At 50.0% G+C, this 26993-nt stretch overlaps 1 protein-coding gene across 4 annotated transcripts in view; it reads left to right on the top strand.

Annotated features, from left to right (window-relative positions):
• The window catches only part of PHKA2 (phosphorylase kinase regulatory subunit alpha 2), an 840998-nt gene that overhangs the window by 684598 nt on the left and 129407 nt on the right, over nt 1–26993 (top strand). For all 4 annotated transcript variants that reach the window (XM_069636956.1, XM_069636954.1, XM_069636955.1 and 1 more), the window contains exon 22: nt 1512–1645. In XM_069636956.1, coding sequence (XP_069493057.1) covers nt 1512–1645 — 134 coding nt within the window. The remainder of the gene's footprint in view (nt 1–1511; nt 1646–26993) is intronic.

The raw sequence follows: 26993 nt of genomic DNA, 5'->3' as shown, positions 1-26993 counted from the left end.
TGTCCCTGATGTTTCTGGGATGAGGGTATTTCCTCCTGATTGGTGTTCCCACAGGAGCTTCTTGTGGCCTTCAGTTGCAGCTGATTGGCATGGTAAAGGGATGCCTGGCGGCCATCTTTGTGTTCAAAGGAACTCCTGAGCCGGGGTCACCACAGTGTTTTAGTTCTTGCGACAGTTGGGGAAAATGTTCCACCAAGACAAATCATTGTGCCGTCATGGGATTTTTATTTGGTTTTGATGTTTCTGATGGCTTCCCCATTGGAGCAATGCATTCCTGCTTGTTCAGATTATTGACCCTGAAAACAGTATTTTTGGTGGCAATTAGATCTGCCAGGAGAGTAAGCAGCTCTTTTGTTGAACCGCCCTTACCTCTCCTTTTCCACATCTAAAGGCACAGTGAGGGTACAACCTTCTTTCTCACCGAAGGTCACCTTCCCCCAAAATATTGAGTTACCAGTTTCTTATCTACCTCCTCACCCATCCAAGAGGAAGAGAGGCCTCATTGCTTAGACCCTAAAATGGCTTTGAGTGTTTAGATTTCTAGGATATGGGAGATCAGGAAAGATGACCAGTTGTTTGGTGCCTACCCAGGTCCCAAAACGGGTGCAGCAGTGTCTAAGCGAATGATATCGACGTTGATCATCCTATGCATTTCCTAATTCTCCAGATTTGCTCAGATGTTATGGGCACACTCTACAAGAAGAATGGCAGCAACGTCTGCTCGTCAGAGGGTCTTGCCTTTGTGGGATATATGCCAAGCATCTACGTGGCCTACGGTTCATACTTTCTCCAAACATCACTGTATAGATGCTATGAATTCCCAGGATGTCTGATTTGGAAGGGTGAACCATTAGAGTTATCATTTTTAAAGAGATGTCATCTCTCTCTTCCCACCTCCGGTTTCATATGTTATACTACTGTAGAGAAGGTATCTGTGGGAGGACGCCATCCATTAGGAGAACAAGTTCCTTATGTGGGGCAATGTTATTTCTGATAGTTGGCCACTCCCACAGATTCCTCATTGCCCTGCCAGTCATCCTCACTAGTACAGAACACAGAAACTTGACCATAGACAAAAGGAGGGCGAGAGGCAAGAACTGATAGAAGTTTTCAGTCTTCAAGTTCCCGCAGCTGCTGAGCACAATGAAAAAGGGGTGGGCCTGAGGTTATGGAGCATTGTGCGTCCATCTTGTAGTAGTTGAGCAGTCGTCACTTCCGGAGTTGAGAAGTGCACCAGTGGACGAGGTTGACAGTGAAGGGCACAGAGCCTCCTGCTAGGTTGCAAAGTACAAAGGTTTCCGAAGCCATCTGCGCCAATTAGTAATATCTGAAGATGAGAAATCAGTGAGTGTAACCATCCACCAGAAGGAACTTTACCCAAGGTAAGTAATTTGTTCTTAACCAAAAACCAATTAGTCCATGGTCGGAGCATATGGCACCTACTGTGTTTTCAATGTTCCATTTAACAGGGCTTCTATAGTAACTCTTTTCTATGTTTGTTCTTTTAATAGGATGCTGAAAGTGGCCTCCATTTGCCTAAAGATGCACATGGAAATGTGGACTGCGAAACGTTGGTTGAGCAATTAAAAGAATGCCCTACTCTCCAGGATCAAGCAGATATACTGTACATTTTATGTGTCATCAAGTAAGTTTTCATCCTTTGCATCAGAATCACGGCATTTGGCGCTCAATATAAATGACAGCGTTCTACTAGGTCATTGGTTCTCATTACGAGATTCGCGGTAATGGAAAAATGATGTAGGGGAATACTGGCACCGCATACCGCTCTGGCCTATTACGAGTCGACAACCCGGTATCAGCGCCACCACTGAGACCGTGCTCCCCCGTACCGGCATGCACGCAGTAACGCTGCCCTTCGGGCCGGCAATACCGGGATGCCGCTAACAGGAGGACATCACAAGTCACGCGGACATTCAACTACCAGCATCACAAAGGCGGTAATAAGGGATACCGGGATGCCGGTATCACCGGCATCGCGTTTCACCCACTAACAGCAATGTGCAGTGTTCCCAACTGCCACAGGTGCACACAATCAGCACAGGTGGAGGCAATGGAGTCTGGCCCAGCACAAAAGGAGCACACTCACACACCACACCCCTTCCCACACCAAAATGATCCCACTTGCAGTTGTGATATTGGGGCTAGAGGACATGCTTGCATCGCTACACCATGAGCAACAACTACAACAGGCACTACAGAGGAGACGCAGGAGGAGAGTGAGGGTGAGACAGGCCCAGCAAGTCCCACCAGTGCAGCCAGTGGTACCACGCAGGCAGCCCCCAATACCTCGCATCAGAGCCAGTCCATTCAACCTAACCCCTGAGCAGATCCACACCCTGTACTGCCTGGACCAGGACACCATCACCACCAATGTGGACATGATACACGACAACATTGTCAGCCTGATTGAAATCCGCACTGCCATCCCCCCGCTACTAAAGGTAGTGTCTGTGCTCCACTTCCTGGCCACAGGCACCTACCAGCACACAGTGGGGCAGATGAATGCCCCACTGTGTGGGGCATGTATCACAACCTTTTTTTCACGCATGCTGAACCAAGTGCTGGATGCCCTCCTGAAGCACTCGAGTGACTACATATCCCTACCACGGACTGCCCAGGAGATCTTTGACACTAAACTTGGCTTCCATGCACTGGAAGGCATGCCAAACTGTATCGGTGCCCTCGACTGCACCCATGTGGAATTGGTGGTCCCACATGCCATGGAGGTGGCGTACCACAATCGTAAGCTATACCACTCCGTCAATGTGCAGATGGTATGTGACTCCAGCAAGTTCATCACACATTGTTGTGCCCGAAATCCTGGATCAACTCATGATTCAATGGTCCTGCGGAACTCCACGCTACCACGCTACATGGAGCGACATGCTGGACGACGTGAATGGCTGCTTGGTAAATTGCATGACAGGTACATGGCAGTGTAATGGGGGGGTGCACACACCACCCGGGTGTGATTGGGGTGGTGACTGGACATTGGCCATAATGCTGCAAAACACTGTGCCGCAAAGCATCCCGAACTGAACATGACACCCAAACCTCATAGTAATGATGGAAGCTGCACACCAATGACAATATGCCTGACTTGCAACCAGCCTACATCCCACAACACGTCCACTGCACATCATCAGACCTTACCCTCTGTAACACAATGCAGCAACATGCTGTGAGTACGCACAGATGACCGCAGCAAAACACAACACATGCATCCATGAGTAAGAACAAATCAATTCCCACCAAGGGAATACACTGCTTGTTACTGGCCCACCACCACAGCAGCGCTGCATGTCACCTTGGTAATAATAAGCGCTGAATGAGAAATCATGATGAGACTTGTGCCAATGCTGCTAGTAAAAAAACATACAAACCACTCCACATCACATAGATGATAGCAAATACAGCGGTAGGCATCCACAGTACATGAACACCAGCAAGGAAGTGGACACCCTGCATCATTTGGATGATGCAACCCACACCTCTAGACCATGGGACAGCACACATTGTGGCAAGTTAAAATGTGTGCATACATCCAGGGACATGTGCATATGAACAACAAATATCTACAGGCATGTGAGGGATAAGTACAGGTGTCATTTTAGGAATTGACTCACACATACCTTATTTTGCACCCATGCAGGTGATGCTGGCTATCCCTTGAAGCTGTGGCTCCTCACCCCTGTCTGGAACGCACAGAACAGGCACGAAGAGGACTACAATAGGGCCCATACCCGTGTGGTGATTGAGCAGACCTTTGGCCTGTTGAAGGCACGGTTTCGCTGCCTCAGCAGGTTGGATGGGGTACTCCTGTATAGGCATGAGAAGGTGGCCAAGATTATCATGGCATGTGGCATGCTGCACAACATGTGCATCCGACGGAACGTGCCTCTGCCCCCTGACATTAAACAGCAACCACCAGGTGACGATGAAGATGATGAAGAAGATGGGGTTGCACATCATCCAGGTGGTGATGCACAGAAGGGACGTGCTGTGCGCCAATCTGTGATAGGCCAATATTTCTAAGACACATGGATGCAGAGGGTGCCATAGCGGTGGGACTCAGGGCACTGGGTGTGGGGGTACATGGACACTGTGCACTGTAAACCAATAAAGCACACAAACACAATAAGCAATGTCCAGTCATGTGATTTTTGGTACACAACGGGTGTATTGAATAGGTAATATGAACAAAGTGCTTTGACCCTCCACCTCACACACACCCCCTACCCCTCCCCCATAGCTCCCCCACACACCCCCTCCCCCTCAACTCCCCCACACACCCCCTCCTCCTCCCCCCACAAACCCCCTCACCCCACAACTCCCCCACAAACCTCCTACCCCCACAACTCCCCCACACATGGTTTGCAATCGTATGCTTCATGAGTCTACATTAGACCGCACATGCAGGCTGCCCCTGCTACTTGTGTCCTCTGTCGGCCCCCACGGGCGGCATGTCGCAGCACCGCATGGTGCGTGCAGACGTGCGCAGGGGGCTCGTCTGGGTGGAGCTGGACGATGACCCTGAGCCTGCATGCTCCACTGTCGGGGCAGGACGCTGAGCCTCCAAGGCATCGGCAATCCTGGCAAGGACTTGCTTCACTGCCGACAGCTCCTCACAGATGTGTATGGTGCTAGACTCAATGGCCCCTTTCATGGCAGCAGTGTTCTCACGGGCTTCCTGCCTTGTCAGGTCACCATCTGAAACGTACTGTTTCACAAGCCCTGTCAGCTCTTGCTGCCGCCCCTCCATTTGTGCCATTCGTCACTCCCCGTCCCGGACCCCTGTGGAGGTGGATGGGGCATCTGGCAAGGGGCCCAATTCAGGTGGGTCCTCTGTGGGGCTCCAGGCCTCTGGTACTGCCTCTCCTCCAGACTGGTCGAGCGTGGTGCTGTTGGGGGTGCTCATTGGGGTGTGCTGGGGTGTTTGGCCGGGGCTGGGTGTGCCTACAACTTCCGTTGACAGGTTGTCTTCCTCAGGGACACATACCGCACCTTGGCACTGTCCTTCATCACCACTCTGGGGCGCAGTGGCAGCTGCCTCCCCTACTGAGCTGTTTGCAGCAGACAGGGTCCCTTCTGCCACTGGCTCAAGTTCCGTGGATCCCAACGGTATAGGCACAGTTGGTATTGCGGCTGTCCTTTGCCGCTCTTGTGCCGTGCCATCCTGTGTCGGCTTTGGCTGATGTGGCTTGCCTGGGCCCTTAGACGTGGAAGGCCTGTTGCTGTCTTCCCTGCCCCTGGCCTTCTTTGATGGAGTCGTGTCCTGTGCTGCTGTGTCCTGTGCATCACTGTCTGAATCTGAGCCTGTGGGGGTCCAAGAGAGGGGACGGCATCAGTGATGGTTGTACATGCATCATGCATACATTGGTATTAGTGCAGTTGTACACATTTGATGATTTGCTGTCATGGAGTTGTGACATAGAGGTTGCTTGCTATATGGGGGGTTATTCAGGCATACATCTGGTTCACTCATGTTTAAGGTGGTGTATGCTGTGTGACATGCCTTCGTGTTGTGGATTGTGTGCAGTGTGACACATGCCATTTCGCTGTTTGTTGGGTGTGTCTCAGGTATGGCATTGGCATGCTGCATGCATGTAGATGTGACGGTGCAGGGGACAGCATCTAGGCAGAGATGTGTTCATGTGTGTGTGATGGCCCATGCATTGGCTCATGTGACTGTCACATTTGTGGCCCATCATCCTACTTTGCATTCCAGTGGTTTGTGTGGACACTCACCTCCATCTGCCGATGACGGCACTCCTCGCTCCATATCTCCCACTCCCTCTAGGGCATCCACTCCCTCTAGGGCATCCATGCGAATGGTGCTGGCATAGGTTTCTTCCCATCGGGTGAGTTTTATGGGAGAGTTGGACCCTCTGCCTGCAGCCAGAACCTGGCTCCGATTTGCAGATAAGATATTGTGCACACGGAGGCGCAGGTCATCCCACCTTTTTTTTACATCCTTGATGGTGCGGGTGGTGGTGCCAACCGCACTGACCTTCTGGGCCACTTGCTCCCATACTTCTTTCTTTTTTAGTTGTGCAGATCTCCTGCGGTCTGATGCAAAGACCACGTCTACATTCTCTGCCAGAGTGTCAGCGAGCATGTTTAACTCGTCCTCAGAGAAGCGCTCCTTTCACTGGCGGGATGCTCCTTTTTTAATGGCCTTTGGCATTGTGCTGCAGGTGTAGCTGCAGATGTAGCTGGTGGTGTGAGGGGCCAGGTCCTGTATCTCGAGGATTGCAATGGATTGTGTTTTTCAAGATGGGCGCCGGAGCATTTCCCGTTCCGGTGCGATGACGTTACTTCTAGTGCCGGTATTGCCGGGCCCGGTATTGCCGGTGCCCGTTATTTAGGGGTGGACGAAGGCAGAGGAGGTGTCAGCGCTTTCCGTGGTGCCGCTAACTGGGGTTTTAGGGCCATTTACGGCATGCCGGTACTTACGATACCGGCATGCCGCTATGCGCGTGGACGCATTCTCGTAATCGACTGCTGTTAGCGGCATCAGTGCTACCCGGACACGGTATTGCCTCCATGCCGGTAAGGTTTGGTTTTTACCGCAAATCTCGTAATGAGGCCCATTATTATGTTGCTTAAGGAGTTACAGCCTTAGAGCAACCGATGGCGAATCCTTTTGATATCAGGTATTTTGTATTTTGTTAATAGATGATGAGTTTATGGTCTGCAAAAAATGGATGCTCAAAATATTGAGGCTGCCCAATATATAAGAAGATAGGTAATGAAAAAGATGGAATCCGTAATTTGCGCCAGTTCAGTACTTTATTGTGTGATCTGCATGAAAAAGTTCCTTTGTAAATTTCTCTTATAAATGAATAATTCCTCTTTCTCAACACGTGTTTCCCCACCTGTATTTGCTGGTTCATGAGGAGGATTTTAAACAACTTTTAAGTACTGTTTTCCCTTTGAAATTGATTAAGTTAATCAAGTATGGACACAAAGAATGTTGCATTTGGGAGAAGGCATTCGTTTTTCTTCTGACCTTTTTTAAAGTTTAAAGAGATGCCTATTTAGAAGGAGGGTTTCCGCAAGTACTAGTTTCCTTGCAGCATGTGTACTGAACTGGCGCAAATTACGGATTCCATCTTTTTCATTACCAAAATGATGTTGCTACTTTTGATTAAAATATTGAATACTTTGAAAGATATGTCCTTTAATTATAGCTTTACCAGAATACAGGGATTAGTTTATCTGAAAGAAGAACTCTATTGCAGAGAGGCTGTGATACAAATATCTTCTCACTCTTTATTTTGGGGGTCGGGATAAACCAGCAGTCAAAGATCTGTTAAGTGCTTGTAGTACACTCTTCTACTTGTTAATTGTACCAGGTCTGAATATGATAGACAGTGGTCTTCCAGATGAAACACTGCTGAAATATAAATACCACATGGCATTGTAGTACATGTCCAGATGTAGAATGTTTAAATAATTATTGGCCTTGTTTGGAAGTAAGCATAGGCTCAGTGGATGTGCTGAGGTCTATGTATGATTTTGAAGGCCATATATCTGAGGCCGGATCAAAAGCTTTGTACAGTTTGATAAAGCTGTATTTGAACCCACCTCCTTAGAGGAAGTGGAGTGTTAGTATGATGCAGTGTAGAATTTACCAGGACACTGACAAAATGAGAGTGATTCCTAGTTAGAAAGAAGAAAGGAATGTGCCGGTCTTCATTTTGTGGGATGAAAAGCAGTGGGCTTTAAGTATACCACAGCCCCAGTTTATTCTTTCATTCCCAAATTTACATCTACATTCTTGACAGTTTTTGGTGACTTCTTATGTGACCACAAAGGGTTGCGATGAAGCATACCTAATTCTTAAGCAAACAGTGAGCAATACTTCAGTTATAGCCCATTTGAGTGTGAGGTTAAGCTTCCCTGATGACCTGTTATAATAAAGCCCTGTGATCTAGTGGTGATGTGATCCCATAATCAGCAACAATCAACTCATTATTGCATTATCTGCATTAGAATTAAATTGAAGATTGTGATCCTGCAATTCCGTAGTCAATTGCCTTGTATGAATTTAGATTTAATTTTAGAGTGGTGAATTTATAATAAAAAGTCAAATGTTGCAATAATTTAGAGTTTTTTCAGTAATGCAGTTAGCAGTTCTGCTCAACCACCTTTCCATGGCCCATTATTTGTCCCTTTTGCCCATTATTTAAAGGATGGCATGTGGCTACATTCAAGGCCATCAGAAAAGGTTCTCCTTAGCTGACTGCTTAAAAGATTCTTTTCAGCTTTACAAAAAGCACACACTGAGCGTAGAGTACTCAACCTCAAAATGAATCCAAAAATCTAAAACAGGGATTTTCTCCTCCTTTGGTCCTTTCAACGACAGTCTGCATATCTACATTGCTCACCAGAGCAAGTTTTAGACATGGCCCAAAAGCCTGTGCATCTTTCTTTAACCTGCCAGGGGGACCAGCTCACGGTATATCCCATCTTGGCCATCCATGCCTAGCAGTAAAAAGGGTACTTTTGACGGTTTCACCCCACTTTTTTGTTAATGGAGGGCCGGTTTTACACAGGTGGGGAGAGAGAATATCCAGATAAACAAAGTGAAGACCAACTAACCCCTCCCTTTTGCACCAACTCGTGGGAGACATGGCAAAAGATGCAGAGACATACTTTCAATGCATCAGCCTAAGCCATTGAAAACTGTTTTAAAAGACACCACACTGAGTGATACAGGCTGGTTCTTAGGTACAGTAAATCCCCAAACTTCCACAAAGGATTATCTACACACTATGGGCCTCATTACGACCCAGGCGGTAAGTATACGACATTACCGGCATGACGTAACTAACGTTTACGTGCTGGGTCAAAGCCGTAAAAAGCGGGACATTACGACCCATCGTGCACGAGCATTACGCCATGCCGGTAATGTAAACTGCGCCATGGCGTTAATGCCCCCAAAACGGCACCTACCGGCATCGTATGCCGCGCAAGGTGCACTACCGCCACCCCGACCACCGTTCATAGCGGTGACCGTAGTTAGCGATCACCGCAATTAGCGATGACCGTAAATAAGCAGAACTGGAAGTAGCGTTATCGCGGCGGAACGGGAAAGAGCACGGCGGCCATCTTTAAAAACACAATCCATTGGCATCCTCCGCAACCACTGGACATCCGAGCCTGAGACCCAGCAAATACCATCAGCAACCTTCTTCCTGCAAGAAAATGCCTAAAGTTGTTAAAAAAAGCCTGTGACCGCCAGCGGCAAGACCGTTTCACCAGGCAGGAGCTTAACATGCTTGCGGAGACCCTCCAGGAGAACGTCGCAGTGGTATTCTCAAACCAAATGACCAGACCGTCCATAGCAAAGAAGAAGGCCATATGGGCCCTAGTAGCTCAGCGGGTTAGTGCTGTGGGAACAGTACCCCGCAATGTGAGACAGTGCCGCAAGCGGTGGGACGATCTCCGGCTCCGCGTCAGGAGCATCCTATCGGCAAACAGGAACCTGGGCACGGCAACCGGGGGAGGATCGGAGTCCCCTATTAAATTGCAGCCATGGGAGGAAATCTGTGCCTCCACAATCGGCATGGAGAGCATAGAAGGAGTAGGAGGAATGGAGAGAGGAGCCCCGACATCAGGCGATGCAGGTAGGTGGCTCAAATCAAGCCATAAAAAAGTCATCAAAGTCCATTCATGTGAAGTACAATGTTGCCCTATAGTGTAAATGCAACACATCAGCAGGAGACTGCCCACAGACACATCCGATCTCCACCCTGTACACATGCAGTATGCACACCCTAACTGCAGGCACCCACATACCTCCATGCTACTTCCACACAAAAGGGAGACAACCTGTATGCCCCTGCCTCAAATGTGCCGCATGTACTAACTGATAAGATGTCAGTCGTCACAATGCCCGCCCAATGTCCGCAGACCCATCAATAACACTTTCCCTCCTTTGCTCCACCACAGGCTCAAATTCCGACCTTGAGTATGAGGACACCACTGCCTCCACACCTACCAAGAGGGCCAGGACAACAGTGCCAACACCAAAACCCTCCACCTCTGCCGTACCGAGGAAAACCCCACAGCAGCCAAAATCCGTGCCAAGAAAACAGGACAGGACACTGACAGCCACCCCAGCAGGCAGCACAGTAGCAGCAGCAGCAGCGGACATTACCCAAATGGTGCCCACAGAAGGGACAGGCTCTGCTGCAAGCAGCACTATTGGGGAAACTGCTGCCATTGCAGCCTCCTCCGACAGCGAAGCAGGGATTATTGAGGAGATTGATGTCGGAAGCCCCACTGCCCACCCTCATTCCCCCTAACTGTCCCAAAGCAGCCCGCATGCGGATGCCACACAGGGGCAGTTAGAGGATGAGGATTGGCCAGGCTCTCCATCCTCGGTGCAGGAGGTGAGCAGCCCAATGGGAATACCACTGCCATTATCCATGGGCCAGAGAAACCAACAAACGCAGGAGGAGATCGTCACCCGGCAGCAGCAACTATCCTTGCTCCTTACTGAGCATGTTGCAGAATGTGGGGGGGCAAGGGCAGCAATGGAGAAATGCGCGGAGACAGTAAAGGCTGCTATAGAGTCCTCCACAAAGAACATCTGCGCAGAACTCGCCGCGGTGCGGCACGTCCTCTCTGAACTAGTTCAGACAATTCGGGACATGCGTCCAAATGAGCAGGCTGGAACCTCCTCGGGTGCCAGTTCGACACCAAGCAGCCCCATCCGCCGATCGGGGAGGAACCTGCGTAGCACAGGCAGGGGTGCCCCGGGGGCCAGTGGAGGGGGCTGCCAATAGTGGCCGCACAGTGGAGAAATCCAACATCAGACACTGCTTCACAGACTTTCTCACACCTTTGTAGGGATTCCAGGGGGGAGGGGTGAGGGGGGAGTGGGTGTGTTGGGGAGTTCAGGGGGGAGGGGGGAGTGGGTGTGTTGGGGAGTTCAGGGGGGAGGGGGGAGTGGGTCTGTTGGCGAGTTCAGGGGGGAGGGGGAGGGGCGGTGGGTGTGTTGGGGAGTTCAGGGGGGAGGGGGGAGTGGGTGTGTTGGGGAGTTCAGGGGGGAGTGGGTGTGTTCAACAAAATCACTTTTACAATACACTTTTCCTATTTGCACAAATCACATGTGTGGACATTGCTCATTGCGTATGTGTGATTTATTGGTAAACAGTCCCCAGTGTCCATATAACAGACGCACACAGTGCCACAATCGTCATCTCCAGGTGACACCCCCCATCCGCATGTGCTACAATAATAATTGGTTGATCAGAGTACTACGCATTTCACGCCCCTCCTGTGCATCGCCGCCTCCATGAGGTGCTGCCCCATCCCCACCCTCATCATCCTCATCGTCAGGTGGCCACCTCTTCAGGGGATAGACTGTATCACCTGTATGTGGGCAAGAATGTATGTCAGTCATGACGTCTATTTCAAAACATGACGTGCCACCATGGCTTGCATCCAACTGTTACTTCGGATCTCTTTTAAATGCACTAATTGATTCACACTATGCGAGCGGTATATGCTCATGGCTCTTATGGACTGTTGTGCATGCCATCAACCAATGTATGCAGGGGGGTCAAGTGCCTTGTGAGTGCACATCCACTGTGTTCGTTCATGCCGTTTGTTTTGGTGGCCTGGCACGTGTCCTGTGATGTCAATGCTCACATCATTGCAACATTGCTGTCAGCCTCATCATGACCCCAGTGAGCAATACTGATGTTGATAGGGACATTTTGTGGGCCTGTCCGATTTGGCCGATTCCGCTAACTCCCGTTCCTCCCCACTCTCCTCACCTGATTCAAAGTCCTCCGGTTGCAGTTGCCTGTGAGAGAGATAGATACTTTCAACACAAAAAGGAGAAGGACTGTCTCGAGAGGATGCCACAGTGAGTGCTAAAGTATAGCAAACCTGGGACCCCCTTCCCGAGGCGAGACAGTACGAAGGGAAAAAGCCTGTTCAGGCAGAAAAAACCCTCCGAGGAGTGCAGCGGTTTGAGAGGATCTGGAGCAAGCAGTTGTAGTTCTTGAGGCAGTTAGCTGATGGGAGCAGGCAAAGCCGGACATCCGAAGCAAAGAAGGTTCCAGAGAGAAAGATAGCCACCGGAAAGGGTACCAGCAGAGAAAACAACTCCGGAGCAACAGGAACCAGGGCGGCTGAATGACAGCGCAGCCGAAAGGTAAGGCAGAGGAGGCGGGCGTGGAGAACAGCGCACCGTATAGCTGAGGGAAGGAAGGGAGAGAGAGATAGTCCGGAGAGGGCGGACCGAAAGTACAGAAAGTGACCGAGGAGGTCAAGGCTGGAAAACTAGCGTGTAAACCCAAAGCAGCGAGCTAGCGCAGTTAAGGGGGTTGCAACGCCGCGATCGCTGGGAGAGGAGGAAAGAAATACTACCAGCGACGCCATGTTGGAAAACCACTAGACCGTAGGGTGAGTAACAGAGAAATCACGTAGTGGAACCTCCGCACGCCCTTCCAGCGCGTAATCGCCAACGCGGATACAAACGCCAAACAGGACGGCGAATGACAGTATGCCCCCTCCTAGAGCGTAGGACCCCCGGCTTAAAGGGGAAGTGGGCATGAAACCGAGCCAACAACCGAGGGGCATGAATGTTGGAAACCGGTTCCCACGAGTCCTCCGACCTAGGGTAACCCTTCCAAGACACCAAATACTCCAACCTACCACGGTAGTGGCGGGAGTCACGTAAAGCAGAGACCTCATATTCCCTAGAGGAATCCACCTGAGGAAAAGGCTGGTCAGGAACAGCTCTCTGGTGGACGTCCGGGATGAAAGGTTTGAGAAGAGAGGCATGGAAGACAGGATGAATGCGGCGGAGGTAAGGAGGTAGTTTCAGTCGAAAGGCAACAGGATTTATTTTGGAAAGAATGGGAAAAGGACCCAAAAAGCGAGGAGAGAGTTTAGAAGGGTGAACCCATCGCGGCAAGAACCTGGTGGACAACCAGACCTTGTCCCCTTCCTTCCATTCAGGGCAAGGCCTACAATGTTTGTCCGCTTGGGTTTTGTTGTATTGACGACTCTTCTCCAAACACCTTCTGGCAGTGACGTGTGCATCAGAAATAGACTGCAGTACTTCTTCAGCCGTCGGGGAATTGGTGGGTGACGGAATGTAGGGAAGAAGAGATCTTGGGTGTACCCCATAGGTGCAAAAGAAAGGAGAGAGTCCAATGGCTGTATGAAATGAGTTATTATAAGTAAACTCTGCCGTAGGAAGCAAAGAAACCCAATTGTCCTGAAGACGATTGCTGTAGCATCTAAGGTACTGTTCCAATGTGGCGTTCAGGCGCTCAGTTTGACCGTTGGTCTGAGGGTGGAAGCCAGACGACAGAGCACGTTCCATACCAAGGCGAGAACAAAGAGCCTTCCAAAACTTCGAAACGAATTGGCTGCCCCGATCCGAGATTATCTTGTCAGGGAGACCATGAAGACGGAAGATATCCTGGGCGAAAACCTCAGCCATCTCGGTAGCAGTAGGAAGACCATTCAATGGGGAAAAATGAGCCAGTTTGGTCAAGGTGTCAACTGTAACCATAATACAGGAGCAGGAGTTAGAAACAGGAAGTTCTACAATGAAATCCGTAGAAAGCAAACCCCAAGGGCGAGAGGGTACCTCAGGTTGGGTGAGAAGACCCAAGGGCTTGCCGGTAATGGACTTAGTCATGGCACAAACCGGGCAACTGAGTATGTATTCCTCCACATCCTTTTTGAGTTCCGGCCAAAAAAAAGAACGAGTGATAGTTTCTGTGGTACTTAGCTTCCCACGATGACCTGCAGTGAGTGAATCATGACACCAATTTATGATCTTCAGACGTAGTGGACCGGAAGGTATGTATAGACGATGGTTGAGGAATAGCAAACCCTCCTTGTTGGTGTAGGAAGTCTCTCCTCTGAGTAGCGGAACAGTACCTTCCGAAGCAACACCGGCTCGAACCTCTTCCAAAAAGGTATTAGCAACCGTTAAGATCCTATTCCTGTGGAACATCGGCTCTGGGGTATGTCTTTTCTCCTCACATTTGGGACTCTTCCGAGAGAGAGCATCCGCAAGAGTATTGTTGGTACCAGGCAAGTAGGTAATTCGCAAATCATATTGGGCAAAGAAATATGCCCAGCGAGCCTGCCTGGAGTTGACACACTCCATATTCTGAAGGACCTTGAGATTCTTATGGTCCGTTCTGATGATAACGGTCTGCCTTGCTCCCATCAATAGATGTCGCCAGGTCTCACATGCGTGTTTTATAGCCAGCAATTCTTTTTCAAGTACGGAGTAGTTGAGTTGGCTGGGAGACAACGTCTTGGAAAGGTAACAACTGGGGTGTTCTCGTTCCTCGAACACTTGTAGCAGAACCGCTCCAATGGCCAAGGCCGAGGCGTCCGTTTCGACGATGAACTGTCTATTCTGGTCAGGATGGCGCAAAATGGGAGCAGTACAAAAAAGATTCTTGAGATTGTGAAAACTCTGTTCTGCTTCGGAAGTCCAGCTAAAGGGATTGTTGACCTTCTTGAGTAAAGAAGTAATAGGGAGAACTGCTTTAGAGAAGTTTGGGATGAATGAGCGATAGAAATTAGAGAGCCCAAGAAACCTTTGGACCTCTTTGATCGAAACCGGAGAAGGCCAGTCCAGAATAGCAGAAACTTTGCTGGGATCCATGGTGATGCCTCTTTCAGAAAGATGATACCCTAGATAGGGCACTGAAGTAGCAGCAAAAACACACTTCTCTGGTTTGACAAGAAGTTGGTTGTTTTTAAGTCTTTCCAAAACTTTTTGGACATGGGTTTTGTGGTCCTCTAGGGTGCTGGAATATATAAGGATGTCGTCCAGGTATATGATCATGGAGACAGACAATAAGTCTGAAAACATCCGATCCATAAACCGTTGAAATACAGCAGGAGCATTCACCAAACCAAAGGGCATTACTCGGTACTCAAATAGACCGAAAGGAGTGCGAAAAGCGGTCTTCCATTCATCTCCTTTGGCGATGCGTAACAAATGGTAGGCATTTCTGAGGTCTAATTTGGTGAACCAACGTGCACCTTGAACAGCTTCAATGATCTCATGTATTAATGGCATAGGATACCGATCCCGGATAGTCACCTTGTTGAGGCCTCGGTAATCGATACATGGGCGCAATTCAGTTGAGTCTCTCTTCTTGATAAAGAACAAAGAAGCTCCGGCAGGAGACTTGGAAGGTTGAATGAGCCCATTCTGAACATTGGCATCAAGATAATCTTTAAGAACCTTTCTTTCCGCTTGAGTTAAAGAGAACATCCTACAGAATGGAACCAAAGCATTGGGTTCTAAGTCAATGTTACAATCTTCTGGCCTATGGGGAGGTAAGGTCGCTGGCTTTCTTTCAACGAAAACCTCAGAGTAAGGGGAACAGTACAGAGGTAGAGCATGAACCCCAGCCAGTTGTGTGGTAGACCCTGTAACAATCTGAGGAATACCGTCGTCAGAAAAACAGTTGAGCTTGCAGTAGGAGGAACTAAATTGTAGTTGATTGTCCGCCCAATTGACATGAGGGTTATGTTTTCTGAGCCATGTGATGCCAAGAATAACCGGAAAATGGGCAGCTCGAATAATGTCGAACCGGATTGTCTCAGAATGTTGAAATATGGTAACTGATAGATCCTCGGTGGTGTGAGTAATAGGCCCTGAAGAGAGAGGAAAACCGTCGACCCCTTCTACCTTTTGATCTTCTTTGCGAGGCAAGGTACGGAGACCCATCCTTTTGGTCCAGATGACATCGACAAAGTTTCCGGCGGCTCCGCAGTCCAGGAGTGCGAGACACTCAACTGTTCTGCCGTTGACCTTTATTATAACAGGTAGAACCATAAGCCTGGAATCCTCAGGAATGTATGGAGCCGAAATAGAGAGAGAGACATAGGGACTGGTGGATGAATCAGAAGCCCCTCGGAACCAGGTCCCTACTGGCGCCGAGGGAAACCGTTTCCCTGACGTTTCTGAGGAAGTTCAGTACATTCCTTGAGGAGATGTTGATCCGATCCACAATAGGCACATAGACCTTTCTCCTTCCTTCTTCTTCTTTCAGCCGCGGTAAGAGGTCCTCTAGTTGCTCCAATCTGCATGGGTTCGTCTGTAGTATGGGAAGGAGAGGAGGAGACGGTGGAATCGGAAAAATGAACGGTTGTTCGTTGTTTTCGGCGTTCTGACCTTCGTTCCTGCTGTCTGTATTCAATTTGTAAAGCTGCGGAAAGCAGATCCGAAAAAGATGGTGGCCTGGAAGCCCTGGCGAGTTCGTCCTTAATATCCTCCTTAAGGCCTCGCCGAAATATGGCAAATTGTGCCTGTTCAGACCACCCAGCACCCGAAGCCAATCTCTTGAATTCTGATATGTACGATAGAACATCCGATGACCCTTGTCGGATATCCAACAGGTCCTCGCAGGCGGTGAAAGTCAGTTCGGGTCTCTCAAAGGTCTGCTTCAACAGGGTCTGAAAACCAGCAAAATCGTGTAAGATGGGATTAGCCCCGGTAACCAGCGGAGTGACCCATGCCAGGGCATTGTCGGTCATGTTCGAAACCATGAACCCGATCTTTGTCTGGTCGTTGGCAAACAGCCGGGGCCTGAAAGTAAAATATACTAAGCAGGCCTCCAAAAACTCTTTGACCTTTTTAGGAGTTCCATCGAACTTCCCTGCCGAAAGAGCCATGACAGGAAGTTCTGGGGATTGTGGTTCGCGGGCAGTAATCATCTGTTTCAAGACTACATTCTCTGCCTTAACAGTTTGTAACTCTTGGGAGATTCCCTGAATGGCCTTCCATAATTCTTGTATCTGCTCTTCTGCCGACATCTCTGGGCGTTGCAATCTGTCCGATTTGGCCGATTCCGCTAACTCCCGTTCCTCCCCACTCTCCTCACCTGATTCAAAGTCCTCCGGTTGCAGTTGCCTGTGAGAGAGATAGTCCTTCTCCTTTTTGTGTTGAAAGTATCTGTCTCGAGAGGAAGCCACAGTGAGTGCTAAAGTATAGCAAACCTGGGACCCCCTTCCCGAGGCGAGACAGTACGAAGGGAAAAAGCCTGTTCAGGCAGAAAAAACCCTCCGAGGAGTGCAGCGGTTTGAGAGGATCTGGAGCAAGCAGTTGTAGTTCTTGAGGCAGTTAGCTGATGGGAGCAGGCAAAGCCGGACATCCGAAGCAAAGAAGGTTCCGGAGAGAAAGATAGCCACCGGAAAGGGTACCAGCAGAGAAAACAACTCCGGAGCAACAGGAACCAGGGCGGCTGAATGACAGCGCAGCCGAAAGGTAAGGCAGAGGAGGCGGGCGTGGAGAACAGCGCACCGTATAGCTGAGGGAAGGAAGGGAGAGAGAGATAGTCCGGAGAGGGCGGACCGAAAGTACAGAAAGTGACCGAGGAGGTCAAGGCTGGAAAACTAGCGTGTAAACCCAAAGCAGCGAGCTAGCGCAGTGAAGGGGGTTGCAACGCCGCGATCGCTGGGAGAGGAGGAAAGAAATACTACCAGCGACGCCATGTTGGAAAACCACTAGAGTAACAGAGAAATCACGTAGTGGAACCTCCGCACGCCCTTCCAGCGCGTAATCGCCAACGCGGATACAAACGCCAAACAGGACGGCGAATGACAGGGCCTTGCTGTCTGTGTGATGGTGTGTTGATGTTTCTGTCCATCATGTGACTCCTTCGTGCGCAGTTATGGGGGACAGGCCTTTCAGTTGATGGTGTTTGGTGAAGTGCATGTAGGTGCATTTCGTTGAAGTCAATATGGTGTGAATTGGTACAATGCATTTGCAGATGGTTGTGTCAAGGTTGGGGCACACCTTCATTCACGTGGTGGGGCTGCATACATCGGGCACTAGGTTTAGTGGTGTCAGCTTAAGTTTGTGCTGCTTTAGGGTATGATCTGTCTCCGTTGTCTATGCTACTCACAGCCAGGTGGGGTATTCATCATTCCCCCCCCCCTTTCAGCCAGGTGGAGTATGCATTGGTATGTCGTTACCTACCCACTTCACATTTCCATGGTCTTGACATGAGACTCACCGAGTAGCCAGGATCTTGGCCCTGCATGTCGCTCCATGTAGCGTGGTATTGTGGAGTTCCGAAGGACCATTGAATCATGGGTTGCTCCGGGGAATCGGGCACAGCAATCTGTGATGATCTTGTTGGAGTCACAGACCATTTGCACGTTGATTGAGTGAAATAGTTTACAGTTGCGGTACGGTACCTCCATGGCATGTGGGACCACCAATTCCACATGGGTGCAGTCGATGGCACCAATGCAACCAGGTGTGCCGGCTAGTGCATGGAAACCCACCTTGGTGTTTGCAATCTCCTGGGCAGACCGTGGTAATGAGATGTAGTCATCTGTGTGCTTGCGGAGGGCATCAAGCACTTGGATCAGTGTACGTGAGAATAATGGTTGTGAAATGCCATGCAAGTGTCCCACTGTGTGCTGGTAGGTGCCTGTGGCCAGGAAGTGGAGTACAGACACTACCTTCAGTAGGGGTGGGATGGCGGTTGGTGTTTCTATCATGCTGACGATGTCGTTGTGTGTCATGTCTACAATGGCGGTGATGGTGTCCCGGTCCAAACGGTACAGGGTGTGGATCTGCTCAGCGGTGAGGTTGAATGGACTGGCTCTGATGCGTGGGATTGTGGGCTGCCTGCGTGGTGCCACTGGCTGTGCTGTGGGGCTTTCTGGCCCTGCCTTGCCCTCCTTCTCCTCCTGCGTCTCCTCTGTGCAGCCTGTTGTTGTTGTTGTTGTAGTTGAAGTTGTAGCACTTGCATTGCTATCAGGTCCTCCAGCCCCAACATTGCTAGTCCTATAGGAATCATTGTGGAGTGTGACTGGGTGTGGGAAGGGGTGGGGTGTGCTTTTTTTGTACTTCCTGAGTCTGTATTGCCTCCACCTGTGCTGATTCTGCGCACCTGTGGCAGCTGGATTCACTGCACAAGGCCCTTTACGGTTGGTTCGCAATGGCGTAATTAGCACCGTGGCGGTAAGGTACTTCACGGGCTGGGTGATGACGTTAGGTACATGTCCGCTTGGGTCATCATTTGCGTAGCTTTGCGCCATGCCGGTATTTACGGTGTGGCAGATCGCGTGCGCGCGTCCTTGGTGCAGTTAGCGGCAGCGTTAACTACGATGCCGCTAATGGCATCGTAGTTAACGGTCACAGGTCATGATCGGACCTAGCGGAAAACGATGCCGGTAATTATTTACCGGCATCGTTTTTCACTTACCGCCTGGGTCGTAATGAGGGCATATGTATGTGCTAACACAGTTCCTTTATTCAATTACATAAGATTTAGGTGGATATTTACAAATAAATAAGACTTTCTTTGTACTCAGAAAATTCTACTCCAATACTTAACACAATATATACAATACTATGTGGTACCACAGTTATTGTTAGATTCAGTAAAATTGACCAACTGGTAATGGTCATAAAAATGCACAAAGATTATTAAACACTGCTTAACCTCACAAGCACAAATGTAGAAATGCAAGCAATTATTTTATAACAGTGGCAGAATGCATTCTTAAGAATCAAGACACAATACTGTGGGGCGATCCCCCCGCCTGGGCAACCTGTAAGAAAAGGTAAGTTATACTTTGCTTTTATGTGAATGCCCAGTCCTTGTAGAGATATAACAGGCAATTAATGAACACACAAGTCCCACCACCCAAAAGTTCCTTGGATCCTGAGGGAGGCAGCCCTGCTTCCTCGCCACAGTACCTTGGGTGCCTTGGAAGGCAAAGTGGTGGAGTCTCTCAGCTGTACTTGACGATCCCCTTCAAGGATGGACTCACTCTTAAAGAAGAAGTCTCTGGGACATTTCTGTCGAGAAGGGAACCAAGCAGTGTCGGAAGAGTAACAGTGATGGTCTGTCGCAGTGGTCTCCTTGGTCGGGTTATTATGCCAGCCGTGGATGCCCCATGAAGATGAAACTCACTGTGGACCTCGACAAGGCTTGGGAGGTTAGGATGAGTCCTTTGGTTTTCGTCGATGATCTTCAATAGTGACATGTGCAGTGACAGAAGTTGGTGTCAGGTTTTGGTGATTCACAGTTGGCCGCCGCTTGACTCTTCGGTGCTGCAGCCGCAACACAGATGACACAATGGCTTCTGGTGACTTGGACTCGAGCGCTGGAATTCCCTGTGGGCCTTCGCCAAATTTGGATCTTCAGGACTCGTTCCTCAATGTCGAGTGGCAGGAAACCCACTAGTGGCACTTCTCTGGAGGTGATGACACTGGACTTCCTCAGCTGTGGAAAAGTGGACAGATGTAAGGTCTGCAGTGCCACTTCAACATTTCTTCAGTCCGTTGGAAGTTTGGTAGCTCTGGGCGTCAAGCAGCACTATGCCAGGTTACCCCCTCTTCTGGATGATGACCTTCAGTCTGGCTTCCCAACAGTCACAGACAACCTCCGGACCCGGGACGTTGCTGGTGGACATCTTGGGCACACAAAGATACCTCTGCAGGCTTACAGAACACTTTGGTTTAAGAACAGCAGTTGTATGATGTCCCCTCATAGCTACAGGAAGAGGTCACCTGTCCAGGTCCTCTATTGATCAGTCCTTAAATCACCACAGCAGCCTTTGGATTCGATGAAGAGTTGCTGCAGCAGGCTTCTTCCTCCAACTGAATTCAGGATACGCCTCCAGGAAAACGCCAAGCTTCTGACATAGAGGTAAGTGAGGGGTCTTCTGAGATGCACACATTTCCCCATTCACTCAGGCTGAGCTAGGCTCAATCAGCCAATCGCACAGAAGTGCATTCATGCAGCGACCAATCAGGCTCACAAGCATTCAGGCAAGTCATCCAAAAACTAGACACCCAAAGCAGAGGATGTGTATTGGGGACAATTCCCAGCCTCTCAGAGCACACACTGCTTTCATTCAGTTTTAGACAGGGCTGACTCAGGCAAGACCACAGGCATTGTGACACACAACCAAAACCAGACACCCACAACGCAGAATGTGAGTTGAATCCTCTCTCCATTCAGTTATTTCCCACCACTAGGGTGTACCCAAAACAAGCAGACTGTGGAGAAGGCAGCCGCAAAGACATACAAGGTCTTTCCACCCAACATCCAAACATCCAATCATGGGGAGGGAGACAGAGCCAGCACTTTGAGAAACGGGAAGGAAAGGCAGTGGCAGTAGCCATCTTACCTCTGTTCAGTTATCTGTTGATTCCTATGACAGGGCATGGGTGTCCCAAAATGGGGGAGACCCAGAGCTCCTGCGAAATCAGCATGTACCTGCCACTAGCCCATGCCCTGTGGGACAACACACACAGATGCCCACAAGGTGTACCCTACCCATGGGTGAGATAGGGGTGTCCGATGGGTCTTGTATACCAACAATAAAATGAAGAGCTGCACTGCCAGGGTCCCAACTGGACTCCTGTGCAGAATACATACAGAAAACCCAGACTAAGGGAGTAGTGGAACAAGGTCGAGGACGCCCTGTCCTTATAAAGCATTTCCACGCGATCACACCAGGGTTCTGCAGGGAAATTAAAATTATTTGGACTTCAGACACAACTTGAAGACCCTCCTGTTTCCTCCTTGAATAGGCTGTTGGGCCGGAATGGCAGGGGACGGGGTCTTTCCATGCTCTTACTTGTCTTGGGTTAGGTCACCTGTACCCACTGATTCAGTGCGTTGATACCTCCTTGCTAGGTGAATGTACTGTACCATACCAAATAGATGTTGCTATTAGCAGAGCACACACAGCAATGGGATTCCTAGGAGTATGAATATGAATAGCATGTTTCCACAATGACTAGTCACAGAGGGGTCTGCTCCTAAGATGGCCACTGGACAGGAAAAGGTCAGCTGCTGTTTGGGCTTCTCTTGTCTTCAAGATGGTGGCTTACTGTAGTGCTGTTCAGGTGGGCTCTGCTACTTGTGTGAGGGGCACAGTTCAGAAGCAGAGATGTAGGTACCTGATCTCCCCATGATCATGTTATCGTAATGACCAATCTCAATTCTGCCTCCTCTTAGCATGGTCGCTGGACAGATGAGAGTCTGGCACTATGGGGGCTTCCCTTAACTCCAAGCAGGAACTTTGTTAAGATTTTGTCCAGATGAGAACTGCTGCTTGAGTGAGTGGCACAATGCTGGACCAGGGTGTCGGTAGCTGCTCTCCATGCAGCCATGTGTACTGGAGCCCGGTATGGAGGCAGCCATATTAAGGGCATGGCTGCCTCCATACTCGTAATGAGGCCCAATATCTCTTTGTCGCCTGTTAGATGTTGCCCCGAAATAAGGATGCTTTTTTTATGCTGGTCTTTTTTCAGAGCAGCCTCTAAGAGGTAACATATAGACATTGAATCCCTTTCTTTGTAATTGTAATTGGTTATTTATAACGCGCTTAATACCCAGAGATTTCTAAGCACGGACCCGGGGATCGAACCTGTGTTGCTCCGCGTCGTCTTGCTTCCAAGACGAGCATATTGCCCCTGAGCTATCCTCCCGAGGGCTTCCACCCCCTGATCTCCTGTACCATTCGACACGCCTCACCCTGGACTGCCTTCCCGAACCACTCTTTCTTTCCATGCCAGTCTTCCTCCCCCCCACAGACCCTTCTTTGTGTTGTGCTCCTACCTCTCTCAATCCCCCACCCGCCCTACCAGCTTACTTGTTGTCCCTCCCTGGCCTGGTTTGCCACTAAATGCTGTGCCTTTCTTTTACTGCACCCTCCTATTCCATATGCAGTTTGCTGTGGAAGGCATTTCCTTTGGGAACTCGTTTGTGAGTGACACAGGAAACTGTCTGAAGACCCCACACAATATTTGGTGGGATTTCTGGTGCATTGTCAAATAACCCAACCCAAGTGATGATGCCTGGTCAAAGCACAACCAAAGGGTCTTATGGTTTCCACAAAGTGATTTTTACAGACAGTGCTTCTTTTCAGATGAGACTGTTATACATTGTTAACAGAACTACGCTTCTAATGGATTCTTTCCTCCCACGGATTCCTCATCTTTGATATCCCTATCCCAGCGTAGCAGTTCTCCAGAATGTTTTCTGCCGTCAGAGGGTGCAGCACAGCACTGCGTCGGCTCCTTCCAATGCCTCTACGCTCCCTGCGCCGGATATGTCGTGCCAGTATAAGTAACAGCGCCCCATGACCTCTGTTTGTTTTTTCCATGCACTCTGTTGGCTGATCGGAACACGCTCGTCAAGCGTACTTATTATTTTCAAATATGCCATGTCTACTCAGTCCAAGGCCTTGGGCTTCAAGCCGTGTGTACGCATTGTGGTCAACAGATATCGGTTGCAGAGCTGCACTGGATGTGTTTATATTGCTTGGGTGAGAAGCATGACACCCAGGAGTGCAGGTCATGACAGTCCATGCACCCAAAGGCCCTCCGGGAGAGGGCAGCGAAGATCTTCACCTTTGACCACAAGGGGAAGGCTGAGGCTCTACAGTCAAGGTCGAGCAAGGAAAAGGACAAGAAGAAGAAGCATCAGAAGAGATCCCGCTCCCATGGTGAGTCCTTGCACCAACATTGATCTTTTTCATTCAAAAAGGAGAGCCACCCCGGAGGAATGGGACAACATTCGCCTGAAGATGTACTTTTTCGCAAAAGCAATGGCCGCTCCGGCATTGGCACCTGTGGGAAGACGATGGTGCCATCAGCTCTGGCTACAGCACTACAGGGTCACACTGTGTCTGCTGCAACCAGCAGGGTATCCTCTGGTAACCACTCCCACATGCCTTGGGGCTTGATCCTGGATTAGATGGAGAGAGAGGCTTTGTGATGCCAACAGGCCCAGCCGTTGGGAGCGGCAGCCTCAGCGCAGGCATTGTCCTTGACGTCTTCATCGCTACCCGAGCCATGAACACAGCAGCTCCGCATGAATTACACCCCACTCACTAGGAACCCCTTCATGTCAAGGATGTATGACAGCTATGACGAGGAGGGCGATCAGGGCCTGCTGGGCCTGGCAGAGGACCTGCGTGGGGTCAGTGGTCTTGACACTTCCCCAGAGATGGAATTTGTGCCAGAGCCCACTACAGGAAAGCCTCACGGTGCATTCCATAACTTGATGGCTAAAGTGGCCAGTACTCTGGGGCGCTCTGCCCCGTCAAGGGCCAAGGTTCAGTATACACTTTACGATATTCTGGACAATGTACCCAAAATAGAGACTCCCCTGCCCTTCAGTGTGGCAACGGAGATCTCTGTATTGGAGGTGTGGGAGAAACCTGCCTCTGTTCTGGCAGTGGACAAGAATCAGGTGAGGTAACACCACTCTGTCGGACCCGGCCTCTCTTTCCTCCCATGCTTTGCCTGAGAGCTTGGTGGTTCAGGCCGCAATGGCTAACCTAAAGACTTCTACCTACCCATCCCTTCCACTAGACAGGAAAATGGAGAGGTTTGACGCATCGAGGAAGAAGGTGTTTGCAACAAGCAGCCTTCCACTGTGAGTTGTGAATGCTTCTTGTGCCATGGCTAAGTTCTCCTTTGGCCTTTGGACGGGGGTGGCCAAGGGGCTGAATACTTCTCGGAGCGAGAGATGAGGGACAAGTTAATGTCCTTGGTCTCTGATGGCAAGGAGGCGGCATGCCAAATGCTGCAATCAGGGCTGGACATGGTAGACTGTGTGGGCAGGTCCATGCCCACTAGCAGAGGACATCAGGTGTTGCGGCTGACATCCAGGCCAGGCTGTTGGATATGCCATAACTTTTTAGAGCTAAGGCTGATGATGCCCTGCAGAAGGTCGAGTCGTCAAAGAGTGGGTGCAGCAGCCTTTCGACAAAGCTGTAGTCTCGGGGCAGGAGTTTTCATCCCTTTCCTGCCTTTGTCCCAAGAGGCTGTGATCAGTCTGCCCTGGAAAGAGGACAAGGCAGGTGCTTCCCGTGAGGCAGAGGAAGGGGTGCCCATCGAGGGGGCATTGCAGCGGCCGCTCTCCCCGACACATCCCAGAACACCAAACCTCAGTGACAGGCTTTGCCATTCCTCACCGATGGGGGGAAGGCTTTTCTTGTCCAGCCCGGAATGGTCAAAGACTAGAGCGAACGCTAGGGCCTTACAAGTCATTTGTCAGTGTTATTGCCTTCCATTCCTTCAGCACCCCCCCGGACCACAGCCCTCTGGCCACCCCTTTGTCTCTGGACCCTTTTCTACTGGAGGAGGTCTGTCAGCTTCTGTTGAAAAACCCGTTCAAGCTTGTCCCGTGACCCAGAACAAGGGGTGGGGTGGTACTCAAACAATTTTCTGGTGCCTAAGAAGTACGGGGGCGTGCACCCCATCCTGAATATTTGGCTGCTGAACTTGTTCCTATCTAAAAACACATTCAAGATGGTGACGCTAGCCCAGATTCTACAAGCCCTCGATCTGCAGGACTGGTTGACTTCTCTGGACCTTCAGGATGCCTACCCCCATGTGTTGATTCATACAAAACACAGGAAGTACCTGAGGTTCATGGTGGGTCGACACCATTAACAGTTCAAGATCCTGCCGTTTAGGCTTTCTTCGGCTCCCAGGGTTTTCACCAAGCTGCAAGCACTGGTGGTGGCTGGCCTCAGGGAGGAGGGCATTCATGTCTTTCCCGTCCTGGACGACTGGCTCGTCCTGGCTCACTCCCCAGATGAAGTGTTGGAGCACCTACTCCACACATCCACTCTATTGCACAGCCTGTGCTTTTCCCTGAACTTCAAACAGTCTCATGTTCAGTGCTTTTTGGATACTCGCCGGAGCAGGACTTTCCTGCCCGAGGATTGAGTGGTGAACATCTTTTGGATGGTAAATGTTCTCCAATCCCAGGCACGAGTTCTGGCACTGGCCTTTCTGCACTTTCTGTGCCTCATGGCCTCCTAGTGGTTCCAGAGGCAAGACTGTGCAAGAGATGGCTTCCCTGTTTCCAATGGTCACATTTTCAGGGCCACATGTTGAACCCTTTGCAGGTCTCAGACCAGTGGTTCAGTATCTTGCATGGTGGGCCATACGAGACAACTTGCTGAAAGGAGATATGTTTCACCAACCTTGGCCCGAGGTGACGATGGTCATGAACGCATCTCGGACTGGTTGGAGCGCTCAAGTGTCAGACCTAACTGTGAGTAGACTGTGGTCTCCCGCGGAATCTCGAGAACACATCAACTTGCTGGAGCTGAGGGAGATCAGTCTGTGAAACGCAAGGCTGTGCTGATACTGACAGACAGCACAGTGACCATGCATTACATCAACAAAGGAGTTGGTGTGTAGTTCTTGCTTCTGTGCAAAGAAGCAATGCAACTGTGGTTCTGGGCTCTGGAGAGCAGTCTCTCTCTCTCTCTCACAGTGACTCATCTGGCCGGCCGAGAGAATGTCACAGCGGATGGTTTGAGCAGACAGACTTCAGCCTCCCACGAGTGGGAGCTCTGTCAGTAAGTTCTGGAGGCGATCTTCAACTTTTGGGGAACTGAAGTGGACCTCTTTGCATCCAGTGTCAACTGGAAGTGCGATCAAATGAACGTTCAATGTGGTATCCGGAGTTGCTGGACATGTCCATCTGCCCTTCCTTGCGCCTTCCAAGGAGAGTCGACTTGATCTCCCATTCGGAGGGGCAGGTCCTCCAACCGAATGTCAGCAGCCTGAAACTCCATGCTTGGCTACTGAGAAGCTGAAATACAAGGAGTGGGCCTTGTCAGACAACGTCCTCAATGTGCTCCTTTCAGCTCGGAGGCCCACTACGAATTACATGTATGCCTGCAGGTGGCATACATTTTCGATGTAGTGCCGGCAGAGGGACCTGGATCCTTTATCCTGTCCTCTGTCACCTTTGTTGGATTTTCTGCTATCTTTTGCCCAGGGCGGGCATGCAGATTAGCACTGTAAATGGTTACTTTGCCGTTATTTCGGTACAGGGCTTGTTTTTCACAAACAGCACTGTTATGCAGTTCTTGAGGGGCCTGTGTAACCAGTTTCCTCCCTACCAGTTTGTGGTTTGGGTGTGGGATTTGAATTTAGTTTTAATTAATTT

Source organism: Ambystoma mexicanum, chromosome 7p (genome assembly GCF_040938575.1).
Source record: "Ambystoma mexicanum isolate Mex_15411 chromosome 7p, UKY_AmexF1_1, whole genome shotgun sequence".
NCBI lineage: Eukaryota > Metazoa > Chordata > Amphibia > Caudata > Ambystomatidae > Ambystoma > Ambystoma mexicanum.
Note: the sequence above shows the minus strand (reverse complement) of the source record. Positions and strands in the feature narration are given on the sequence as shown.